The following is a 12,575-nucleotide window of genomic DNA, read 5'->3' as shown; positions in this document are numbered from 1 at the left end:
TTCCATTAATGTTCAGTCATTGGACACGTCTACTTGGAAGATGTCTTGCCCCATTTCCTGCCTCCTCCTGCTCCACTGAGCTAAGAGAACAGCTTAGAATTAATATTTAAATTTTGTTCTCTTTTAGACTGATTGAGGAGTTGAAGCTGTCTTTGAAGAGCAAAGACGCTTTAATTCAGTGCCTTAAAGAGGAGAAATCTCAGATGGCATCTCCTGATGAGAATGTGTCATCTGGAGAGCTCCGAGGACTTTCTGCTGCTCTAAGGGAAGAAAAAGAGAGAGAAACTGAGGTGAGGTGACAGGATGTGAAGGGGAGGGCTTTAATTAGCCAACCAGACTCTTCTATGGGAAATGGATGCGCGTTCAGTCTTCATGGTTCACATACAGTTTGCTTCTAAATCTGAATTCCCTGTCAGCTGAGGAGTGAACAGAAACTGCCTTTATCAGGGGCCTTGTCAGGCTCCTGTTCATATAAAGAGTTAGTTTAAAAAACAGTCCCATATCTGCTTGTCTCTATTTTACCATGGGTTAGTTTGTTGTTGCCTGGGGACTTTATTTTCATCCTTTGGGTTTTCTTAGGATACAATTGTGCATTGTACATGTCCCTTTTGCCTTTGTGGTTAGAGACAGGCATGAGGCCAGCTTTGGTCTGCAACCTGAGAGGTAGTGGGGGAAGGGAGCTAACCCGTACTGGGCCTGGCAGCGTGGGAGGGGTTCAGCGTATCACCTTGTTCAGTCCTCCCAGCCACCTGCTGAGGTAGAGATCATTGTCTCCTTGTCAAGTTTAGAAACGGGCTCAGAGGAGTTGTTATATTTTTCCAGGCTCGAGAGGTGGTTACTAGTAGCTGACCCCAAAGCCTCCCTGGACTCCTCCCCCTAACTAGGCTGCCTCCCCAGCAAGCTCTTTTGAAGAGGGTGGGCAGGCAGGGAATCACAGGTAGGTCTTAGCCTAGGCCTTCCATTGCATGTGGTACGTTCACATGAGGGGTGTTCTGGATGTTCATGAAAACTCTTGATTTTTTTGTGGAGCAGGGTCTGTGTGCCCCCACAGCAGTGAGTTCTGTAGTCTCGCTGATCAGTTTTTAATCTGTGATCACCGTTGTCTCCTGCTCATCCTTTTAACCCTCTCCCCACTTCCCAGGTACTGGCCTTTAGCAGGTCTTCTTCATCCTGTTCGGTAGCACCTTGCTTTCCTCGCTGTGGGGCTGGCGACCAGGCAGTGTCAGCAGCTTGTCTTCACGTTTTTCTTCACTCAAATCCACTCTCTTGGCCCCACTCGCTCACTTCGGGTGGGGCCAAGAGAAGAAGGGGACACTTGTTTTAATGAGTTCCACAGCACGGGGGAAACTGGGGGCTCATTTTAATTGTTCTGGTGAAGGTATTGGATTGTGGGTCCCTTCTGGGCACTACCAATTAAATGCTTTTTCCTAGGCTGCACAAATGGAGCGTCAGAAGGAAAGAAGTCACTTTGAAGGGAGGATCCAGGTATGTTGATACAATTTTTAAAAATTTATTGAAGATTTATCCTATTCTTGCCTCTTGTTTTATTCGGAGCACAACAGAAAATTCCGTGTGACAATTTCTGTCATTTATGGACTGCTACTGCATGCCAGTCAAGTGTAAGGCACTTTAGAAAGGGGTTCTCAATCTTTGCAGTAACTCTGTGAAGCAGGCATTCCCACTTTACAGATGTGGTCCCTGAGGCTCAGAGAGTTGAGGTCACTTGCCCACAGTGACATAGCTAGGAAAAGGTAGAGCAAGGGTTCCAACCTGCCCATGCTCCGTGGTCCCCCGGTCACAGCGGCTGGCACTGGTGTAGTGCCTGCCAGCTTAGAAAGTGCTTTCACATCCATTATCTCATTTGATCCTCACAGCAGCCCGGGAGGGAGGCAGCGGTGATTATCCTTAGAAATGTACTGACTATACATGTATATAGTTCAGTCTCCATCAAAAGGAATGAAATTAATGATCTGTTATTTCCCCCAAATAACCTGGTATGAAAGGCTCTGATGTGACTGTATTCATATTCCAGGAGGCACTGGAATCCTTCCCGTAGGAATAGCTGTCATCGTCTTAACTGATCTGATCCCTTTCCCTTCACCCAGCCCTGTTGCCGTGAGCGGTAACACAGTAACTTGGAGCCGATGCCACTACGTTCAGCTCGACTTGGAAACATTAATCACAGGTTGACAGGAATAAGATAGAATAACTGCATTTGAGTGTGCTCTTAAAGATATATTTACAGTGCATTTTGGTTGGAACGCATCAACTTAGTGAATCTTTTTCTAATCTAATTTAGGCACTTCAGGAGGACCTGAGAGAGAAGGAAAGAGAAATTGCTACAGAGAAGAAAAATAGTTTAAAGAGGGATAAAGCCATTCAGGGTTTAACTGTGGCATTAAAATCAAAGGAAAAAGAGGTATGTCTGAGATACTTGAAGGGAGATTTTTCTTTGTTAGCTTCTGTGACTGGCTTGTTTCTACCCTGAATTTTTAGCTTTGGATAAAAAGTTTATAAGAGAGCGGAGATAGTATGGAAAGTGGGGAAACGATCCTTTAGTCAGCTGGAAATTCTTTTGGTGTGTCTAATCCAGTGCTGTCCAATAGAAATATGAATTAGATATGTAATTTTACATTTTCTAGTAGCCACATTAAATGAAGTAAAAAGAAACAAGTGAAGTTAATTTTAATAATTGTGTGTTTATATCTCAAACATAATCATTTCAACATGTAATCAGTAGAACAACAGTAACATTTGTTTTTCAGAATAAAGTGTTTGATGTGCTTATAGCACATCTCAATTCAGACTAACCACATTTCACTTGCTGAGAGCCACATGTGGCTAGTGGCTACCATATTGTACAATGCAGGTCTGATTTTATGAAGCATAACAGAAAATTGAGACAAAGGAGTTTTGGGAGGCAAGGCCATGACTGCGAACCCGTTAGAGAGCTACCTGGGGTACCCTGATGTCTTTGGGATCCAAGGTGGTGGCTGACGGTTTTGTATTGTTTTCTTGTTGTTAGTCAGTACAGCAATCTGCTATGTCCCAGTAACTATGCTAGGCACAAATGCAGAGATGAAAACCCAGCTCTGTTTGCAAGTCTGGTGGGGAGTATAGAGTGATGGGTGTTGTGACTGAGGGAAGTGCAGGGGGCTGAGGAGGTGGAGGGAAGGAGACCTGATCCAGATTAGGTGTAGACGTGGGGCATGGGGAGCAGTACTTAGATAAGAAGATCCTGAGCTGCATCTTAAAGAATGAGTAGCAGTTAGTTGCAAAGGCAGGCAGGGACAGAGATGCCTTTTTGGGCAGAGGCATAGGACACTGGTCAAGGCATTAAGATAGGAAAGACACTGATACGTACCACAAACAGTTTGGAGTTGTCAGAGGACAAAGTGCAAAATGTAAGGGAGGCAAGAGAAGAAGCTGGAGCAGTTGTCGGGGGTCAGCTGGTAGAGGGGGTACTAATCCTCCTGAGCTGCTTGGGTAGCACTTAAGGCCCCTGAAGGCTCTTAAGCAGGAGGGGTATGATCACATTTTCGTGTTAGAGAGGTCTCTGGCTGTATTGGAGACCGGACTGCAGGAGGGAGAGAATGGAGGCAGGGAGGCCAGTAGCTGAGGGAAGAGCCAAGAAAGGCTGAATTAGAGCAGTGGTCACAGGAAGTAGGGGTGGAGGGGGAGGAGTTTATTCAAGAAATAAAATTAGAAATAATTAAAAATTAGAAATAAAATTGGGAAAATTAGATGATTAGAGTAGGGCTTCACAAAAAGGAGCAGTCAAGGATGACTTCTAGGTGTCTGGCTTACGTGACTAGGATATGGTGGTGCCACTGACTCAGTTCAAAGCATAGAAAGTGGAGGATGATGGCAAGATGGGCTGTTGGGAAGCTAAAGCTTGGAGAGAACTCAGGCCTCGAGAAGTTGGTCTGGGAATTACTCATATACTAGTGTGAGTTAAAATTTGATAGTTGACCGGGCGTCGTGGCTCATGCCCATAATCCTAGCATTCTTGGAGCTGAGGCAGGAAGATTGCTTGAGTTCAGGAGTTCAAGACCAGCGTGAGCAAAAGTGAGACCGTATTTCTATTAAAAATAGAAAAAATTAGCTGGGCATGGTGGCATGCACCTATAGTCCCAGCTACTCAGGAGGCTGAGGCAGGAGCCTGAGGCTTGAGCCCAGGAGTTTGAGGTTGCAGTGAGCTATGATGACGCCCCCGCACTCTAGCTGTGTGACAGAGTGAGACTTTGTCTCAAAAAAAAAAAAAAAAAAAAATTCTGATAATTAATCTACTAATTCACGGAGACTGTAGAATGGGAAAGGAGAAGGCTAAGGATGGGACTGCAAGGGACATCAGGATTGCAGGCCTCGGGAAGGGAGTGCACAAAGGAGACAGAAGGAATGGTTGCCAACGTAGGAAACTAACCAGGAAACTGTGGTGTTGAAGAAGCTCAAGGAGTGCAGGTGTTTGAATATTAACCATTGTTAGATGCAACAGCGATTTGGCTCATAATAGTAGTGGTTATAATTTGCATCATGTGTTGGGATTTTAAGGCCCAGCTGAGGTTGGAGCTGAGGTCGTGACACCAGTGGTGGAATGGTTCTGGGTGCTGGCGAAGTCCAGGGTGTGGCCATGGTAGTTCATGTTTGACTCCCGGGTCTAGGAGAAAGTTACTAGAGGATGAGGAAGTCTGGGAGTAGCCAGGCTATAGGTTGTTGGGTGGGTCTTCTATATGGACAATAATAATAGTAACACATAGTATGAGCCAGGCATTGTATTAGCACCAGTACACATTCCTCATTTAACCTTAGCACTATAGTTGAGTGAGCAGTGGTATCCTCATTTTACACTTGAGGAAAGGAAGTCTCAAGGAGGTTAAGTATAATACCTTGCCTGAAGTCAGCTTGAAGTAAATGGCCAAACTAGAAATCCCACTCAGGTCTTTTCTGACTACAAAGCCCTTGGTTATAAACCATACACAACTGAGCAGGAAGAGCACGTGGGCGGTGCAGAGGGAGGAGAGCCTGGTTGCATACGTGGCTACTAGTTCTTATTTTTCCCCAGGTTGAAGAACTTAACTCTGAAATAGAAGAGCTCAGTGCTGCTTTTGCTAAAGCCAGAGAGGCTGCGCAGAAAGCACAGACCCAGGAGTTCCAGGTAAGTGTTCACTTTGGCTTAAGTGGCTGTCTTTTTGATCCTGACTCCTGTTGAGGTGAGGACTTTGCAGCTGAAAGGAACTTGGATGATTTTAATAAGGAAAACTGTGGGTGGTCTTTAGCGATAGAATTTACTCAGTCTAATTAAAGGGAGACTCTCCACCAGCTTTGGGAGCTTCTCCAGCCCCTCCTCAATATGATAACGATAATCCTAAGTACCCCTACAGTTAGGAGTGCTGATTTTACTCTGTGCCAAGTAATGGTGCAAGATATGTAGATTATCTCATTTAACACATTGACTGCCACACTAGAAAAAAATTTTTTTCCTTGGGACCATGGTGTTGTATTACAAAAATAGAATAAAAACTTCAAAAACAAAAATGATCCTTTCTAATTTAATGAAAAATTTGTTATTTTTTATTGTTTTGTGCGCATGAGTTATATGCAGTTAAATTGTCAGTATCAATTGTAACAATAAGAACATTAATAAGTAAGATTTTCATGAACCAACTGCAGGGTTTTGCCCAGGGGGCCACATGTCACATAACATGTATGCTATAGCATGGCAGCATGGGTTGCCTGTGCACGAGACGGTTCCCGAGATAAAGAGATGTGTGAGTTACATATGCTTCACGGGGCCCTGGGCTCAAAACTAGCATGAGTTAAATACAACTCACATGGCAGTTAATGTGTTTATCTTCACAACCCTGTGGAGAAGGTAATTTTCATCCTCTTTTTATTTATTCATCCTCATCTATTTATGAGGTTTGAGGCTCAGTGAGGGTGTGCAGCTTATTCACTGTCACACAGCTAGCAAATGGTGGAGCCAGGATTTAAATCTAGTAATTGCTAATAACAACAGGAGACATTTATGGAACACGTAATGTGTGCCAAGCCCTGCTAAGTGCTCCCCATAGATTATCTCAGTTATCTGCACAACAGCTCTGTGAAGTAGGCACTGTTAATATTCTTGTTCTACTGCTGAGGAAATCCAGGTTAGATTCAAGTAACTTGCTCAGGGTCCCAAATCTAGTAACTCGCAGAGCTCAGATTTGACCCCAGAGCCAGTCTCACTCCCAGGCTTGCGCTTTTACCTGTCATTCCATACCTCCCCTCACCTGGCTGCTTCAGTCCCAGCTGCTCCATTCCAGGTTTCTGTTCCAGGCCTTGCTGTTTCTGACCTGCCTTTCTCTCCCCGCCCGTCCCTCCAAGATTGTGCTGCAAGGACTCCTGCTGATGGGCCCGCAACTTTACCTCTCTTTTCCTAATTTTAGTTTTGCGTTTTAAATTATTTTAACATTTTTCTTTTCTTGTTTCTCGTTTCCCTATATAGTTTATACCTATAACTAATAATTTAATGAATCAATGATGTTCCATTATCAAAATAAGTCCATACTGTCTAGAGCTCTGCCCTTCCCGCCCCTTGTACCAATGTTGCTTTTGGTTGTAAAGTAGAAGTTGGAAGTTAAATCTAACTTAAGACTGTTTGAGGTCCCAGATTCATATCCTGTGCCTTATCTTTTGCAGAGCTTTGGTTCACAATAAGAATAATTGAAGCAATTTAGTTTAAGTCCTGGTATGCTATGAGCTCTGCTTTGAGGATCTCAGACTTGCCTTCTCCCACCAGTGGTTGATGAAATGGAGCTGAGATTACACTTTAAACTGTTGTTTTTTTTTTCCTGGCTTAGAAAATAACATGCCTTAAAAGCTGAATTTTTAGGAAAACCTTTCATATTTTCCATTGCTTGGAAAAAAAAGTATGTTGGCAATTGATAGCCAGAGAGATCAGACATCCTTATAAGCTTTGTGGTATTTTACTTGTTATGTTGAGCCTTGAAGGAGAAAAAGGAGTCTTATGAATTTAAATGTTACCCAGATTTATTACTTATATTTATTAATTTAATAACTGGAACTGTCAGTCCTAGTTGAAAGACTTTAAAAATGATTTTTGAGGTCTTGTGATACACAGTGTTGATCAGGTTTCTTGTCTTGCAATGCAGAGAGATCAGGAACTATTGTAACGCCTTACTTTATACATGTCAGGTTGGCTTTGTGGAGAACCTTCATTTAGTCCTTACCCAAGGAGGTAGCAGGTTTACAAACTTTAGTGAGTTTGGGCCGAGACTCAAGCCCAAGTCTGTCTTCAAAGCCTATGTTTTTTCCATTCCTCTGGTAGTGTGTGAAGTAAATGCACACAATATGCTTATATTGGTTGTTTCATTGTGAAGTAGACATGTTTGAATGTTGCACAGACACTTGTAGATGTGTCTTCCTTCATGGGATCTTTTTGGGATAGTATGTGATTTCAACTATTAATAATTGCAACGTGAGTAAAATTGCCAAAGTTCATAGGGTTGACAACAAGCCTGACATTGAAGCAACAGCAAGTGAATATTTAAACTCTTGAAGTGGTTGCCAAAGTTCAGAAGCACAGAGGTATGAATTCTAATCACAGGTGTGACACTGTGAAGGTTATAGTGTGGGCTGGCTGCTGTTACCTCCATACCTATTAAAAAAAATACTTTCAAATTGGAAATAGCACCCCCCAGCTGTAAAACTAAAAATGCACATTGTAGGAAATTGATAAAATACTTAACTTAGTAGAGAGATGTCGATAGAGATCACCAATAAATTCACCTTTATTCACTGTTAATGCCATGACTCTTTAATGCATATTTATACGTATACAAAATAGAGGCTATTACTTCCCATTTCACAAATGAGGAAACTGAACTTCAGAGAAGTTAGTTTTCTCCAAAGTCACACAGCTACAATTGGTCTTTGAACCCTGGGCTTTCTGACTTTCTCTTTATTAAATTCGTCGTGTTTATGCACAGTGGGCAAGAACGAAATTGTTTAATATTATATTTGGCCTTCAATTTCTGACTGTATCTAATTGGACCAAATATTTGCCACCTGGATATCATGCAGAAAAAGATAAAAAGCCTTCCAAAGAAGTTTTTCAAAGGGCCATTTAATGAAAAGGTAACATGGAAAGTATTTTTATGAAATTAATAGAATCTATGCATTTGAATCCTTTGAGCTTGGATCTTTTGAAGAGGTTTTGTCATCATTATTTATGTGATAATTCTGCGAAACTTTCATCACTGTATAATAACTTTTAATAATAACCATTGCTGTCCTATGTTTTACAAGCCCCTAACTAATATTCTTATTTCTAGCCTTCTCTCTAGTCTGCTTGTTTTAATTCTTGCTAGTTAATTGCTGTTAATTGGAATCTTCACCACTAATGACAAGGTGGTGTAGTGCTGTGGAAAGAACAGGCTCTGGAATCACTTGAATCAATGGTCTGAAAACAGACTGGTCATTTAGCAGTTCTGAGCCTCAGTCACTTAAATGGGCATGATAATGTATACTTTGTGGGGTTGGTGTGAGAAATGGAGATATAACATATAAAAGCTCTTGCTAGACACAAATCTACAGATTTTGGAAAGAAAAACAATCAAAAAAGCACTTGGTTTAGCTCCTCATATATAATTAGTGCTTAATAAGAGGTAGCTATGAATATTGTTCAAGATGAGCATTTTCCAATCATTATTTACCTCCTTTTGTTGAGATTATTTAAATAAGCACTGCCACACATTTTTTTTTTTTTTTGGCCTTGTGATCTAGGTTTCCCACTTCTTTTTATTTATTTTAATTTCAAAAGAAACAAAACCAGAAGATTTTATAAAGTTACTTTTAAATCTGCATGGAGTTCACCCTCAGTTCATGTTGCTGTGTTCATAGCAATTCAGGGAACATGGGATCAGATGTCCGGGCTTTTGGTGGCCCAGCAACAGCGGAGCTTCTCAGCCCCAGATTAAATGTGGCTGTAGCTTAGCTCTCCCGAACAACTGAGTTGACAACCTGAACAGCTAAAACGTAACCAGTGGTGGTGGCAGAGATGGATTGCCTGAGAAGGGTGAGAATCTGGGGCCTTTATTTCACAGTCTGAGTTATGACCTTGACAGCTCAAGTATCATTTGTTTTTGAATGATAACAAAACAGCCTTAATTCAAAGAGCAGATTAAAAGAAAGTTTATTTTCTCCTGATTAGAAGTATTAGTATACTTCAAAATTTTTTTCGGAGGACTAGAAAGAAGAAAAGAAGGAAATCCTGAAATCACCCAACCACTATTAACATTTGGATCTTTTTCTTTCTAGACTTCTAGATTTCTTTTTAGATCATTTATAATTCGGTCATCTATTTTTTCATAGAATGTTGCAACTTAGAAGTATTCCCATGTTATCAATCTTTGTAAGTATAGTTTTAAGATTTCATCATGTATCCTTATCATACTGCTCTTTTTTTTTTTTTTAAAGAGGCAAGATCTTTTTGTGTTGCCCAGGCTGCAGTGCAGTGGCTGTTCGCAGGTGTGATCATACGCACTACAGCCTTGAACTCCTGGGCTCAAGGGATCCTCCTGCCTTGCCTCCCGAGTATCTGGGACAACAGACATGGGCCACCATGCCTGGCTTTTCCACTTTTGTGTTACACATGTTTAGGTTACTTCTTATTTTTTACTGTTACATGTAATTCTGTGATGAATGAGTTTGTATATAAGGCTGTTTTTCCACCTGTATTTTGGATTCTTCTGAGATTGAATCCTAGGAATGGAATTATTGGGATGAGTGTGAACATTGTTTATACTATACATACCCACTCTATACGTAATCTGCCAATACATAACAGGTGCCTGCTTGGCCAGTTCTTGAGGAGTGATTATTAGGAGCACCATTTCATAAGAAGCTCCCCAGCACTGGATGTTCTCATTAAAACAATCTCACTTGATAAAGGAGAACTCGTTTTAATTTGCTCTTTTTGAGTATTGGTGGGTCACAATATTTTTTTGATATGTTTGATAATTACATGTGTATTTTCTCTAGTGAACTGTGTATTAATGAAATTAAGATATTCTTGACTCATTTAGCTCTTGGACTTTGCTAAAGTTGTAGCCTTTCAGGGTGGCCGTTGAACCACCATGCTGACCACCTCTTTTTCTCCAGATGACCCTGGGTTTCAGCCGTTCTAGTATAGAAGAACATTACAAGTGCTTGGATCCATTGCTGCTTTTTGTCAACCTAAGTAACAAACAGAGAGAGGCTCTCTAAAAGAAAATGATGTTTATTCAGGAATAGGGCATTGCAATGGGAATGTACATGCTTTAGTAAACTATGTGCATTTTCAGGGAGGTAAAGGAACACAAAGATTTTTAATGAAAAAATGAGGAAGATTACATAATTGTTTTGAGATAGTTTCCCTTGGCTACAAGGGTCAATAGCAAGGGTGATGCTAGTCTGAGGTTGGACAGGCAATTGCTAGGCAGAAGTATTTTTTGTATAGGGTCATGATGTCCTCGTGGAAGGTCGTGGTTTTTGTGGACTCTGTTGATAGTTTTTGCTATCAGGTATTTATCCATGAGAACTGTCTCTTCATAGCCTTCCCCAAATCTGTCAAGGTGTCAAGGTTTTTTTGTTTTTTTTTGTTTTTTTTAAACAAAAGTGACTCCATTTTAATTTGGACAGTTTTTACATTTTCAAATATAGCTCTTCATTTTCTACCTTTTAAAAATGATTTTATTTTTTAAAACCATTATGAAAGTAACATGTTCATTCATCTTAGAACATTTGGAAATACAGAGAAATGAAAGAAGAAAATCAACTTTAGTCCCACTGACTAAACTGACTAAAGATAGGTACTGTTAGCATTTTGGCTTTTCTTCTAGTTCTTTTAAAAAATACTTCTTTTACACAACTGTAGGCTTTTCTCCCTTGTTATCAACATCATAACAAACATTATCCCGTGTTATTCCAAAATCTTGATATTACTTTTGCTTTAGATTTTGAATGTTGTCTATCTTAATCTTTTTCTTTTCTTTTTTTCCCCGCAAGGTGGAAAAGGAGCCCAGATTTCTTGGTTCGTTTCATGAAGTATGACAACAAGCTCATCTCGCCTTTCTCCCCTCTCTTCTAGGGGTCCAAAGACTACGAGGCTGCTCTGTCAGGAAAGGAAGCCCTTTTGGTTGAGCTGCACTCAGAAAACTTCTCCAAGAGTACAGAGAACCACAGGCTGCGTAGGAACGTTAAGAAGGTCACCCAGGAGCTGAGCGACTTGCAGCAGGAGAGGGAGAGACTGGAGAAGGACCTGAAGGAAGCCCATCGAGAGAGGAGCAAAGGAGACTGCACCATCCGTGTGAGTACCCTGCCCTCTGACAGCGGGCTGAGGCTGTGTGGCTGTTTCTGGTTATAGGGTGATATTCAGTGCAGAAAACTTAGAAAAATCTGAAAATTATGAAGAAGGAAATAAAAATAAATTCATCATCTCATTACCTAGAAATGACCAGTCTTAACTATTTGATGTTTTAGTACTTTCATTTTCTCTCTCTCTCTCTCTCTCTCTCTCTGTCTCTCTCTCTCTCTCTTACACACACACACACACACACACACACATACTCACACATCTGAAAATACAGGTTTGTATCCTGCCTTTTTCTTTTTGGAGATAGAGTCTCACTCTGTCACCCTGGGTAGAGTGCAGTGGTGTCATTGTAGCTCACTGCAACCTTGAATTCCTGGGCTCAATGGATCCTCCTGCCTCAGCCTCCTAAGTAACTGAGACTGCAGGTGTGCACCATGATGCCTGGCTAATTTTTCTATTTTTTGTAGAGACAGAGTCTCACTCTTGCTAAGGCTGGTCTTGAACTCCTGAGTTCAAGCAGTCCTCCTGTCTCTGCCTCCCAGAGTGCCAGGATTACAGGTATGAGCCACCCCGCCCAGCCTGTATCCTGCTTTTTTTAATTTAATGTTCCCATGTCATGAATGTTCTTCAAAACATGTTTTTTTTTTTTTTTTTTTTTTTTTGGTGCCAGGACAATATTTCATCAGTTGGATGGGCTATAATTTATTTAACTAGTTTTTTATTGAAGGACATTTAGCTAATTTCACTTTTTTTGCCTTATAATGCATTTGCCAGCAAACATTTTTATACATAAATATTTATCCAGTGAATCTTTCTTTTCTTTTCTTTTTTTTTTTTGGAGATGAGGTCTTGCTATATATTGTCCAGGCTGGTCACAAGGTTTTGAACTTCTGGGCTCCAGTGATCCTCGTACTCAGCCTCCTGAGTAGCTGGGATTATAGGCATGCGCCACCACACCCAGCTCATTGATTAATTCTTATAGGGGTATAACTACTGGGTCAAAGAGTATGAATATTTTAAAGACTATTTAAAAGATATATTCAAATTATTCTACAGAAAGATTGTACCAGGTTTCTATATGTGGTCTTTTTTTCATGACTCTATTCAATACTCTATTCAGCATTGAGTATTAGCATTTAAAAATTCTCTCTGAATTTTGGAGGCTTATTGAGTTTCAATTATATTTAAACTTCAGTATTCAATGTCTTTTAATGCCTCT

General features: G+C 40.8%; 1 protein-coding gene across 3 annotated transcripts in view; it reads left to right on the top strand.

The window, feature by feature from the left end:
- Positions 1-12,575, top strand: part of CDK5RAP2 (CDK5 regulatory subunit associated protein 2) — a 178,522-nt gene that overhangs the window by 47,194 nt on the left and 118,753 nt on the right. For all 3 annotated transcript variants that reach the window (XM_069476724.1, XM_069476722.1, XM_069476723.1), the window contains exons 8-12: positions 128-290; positions 1,432-1,485; positions 2,300-2,419; positions 5,063-5,155; positions 11,132-11,350. In XM_069476724.1, the coding sequence (XP_069332825.1) occupies positions 128-290; positions 1,432-1,485; positions 2,300-2,419; positions 5,063-5,155; positions 11,132-11,350 (649 nt within the window). The remainder of the gene's footprint in view (positions 1-127; positions 291-1,431; positions 1,486-2,299; positions 2,420-5,062; positions 5,156-11,131; positions 11,351-12,575) is intronic.

This window comes from Eulemur rufifrons, chromosome 7 (assembly GCF_041146395.1).
Source record: "Eulemur rufifrons isolate Redbay chromosome 7, OSU_ERuf_1, whole genome shotgun sequence".
NCBI lineage: Eukaryota > Metazoa > Chordata > Mammalia > Primates > Lemuridae > Eulemur > Eulemur rufifrons.
The sequence above is the reverse complement of the archived record's forward strand: the minus strand, read 5'-3'. Positions and strand labels throughout refer to the sequence as shown.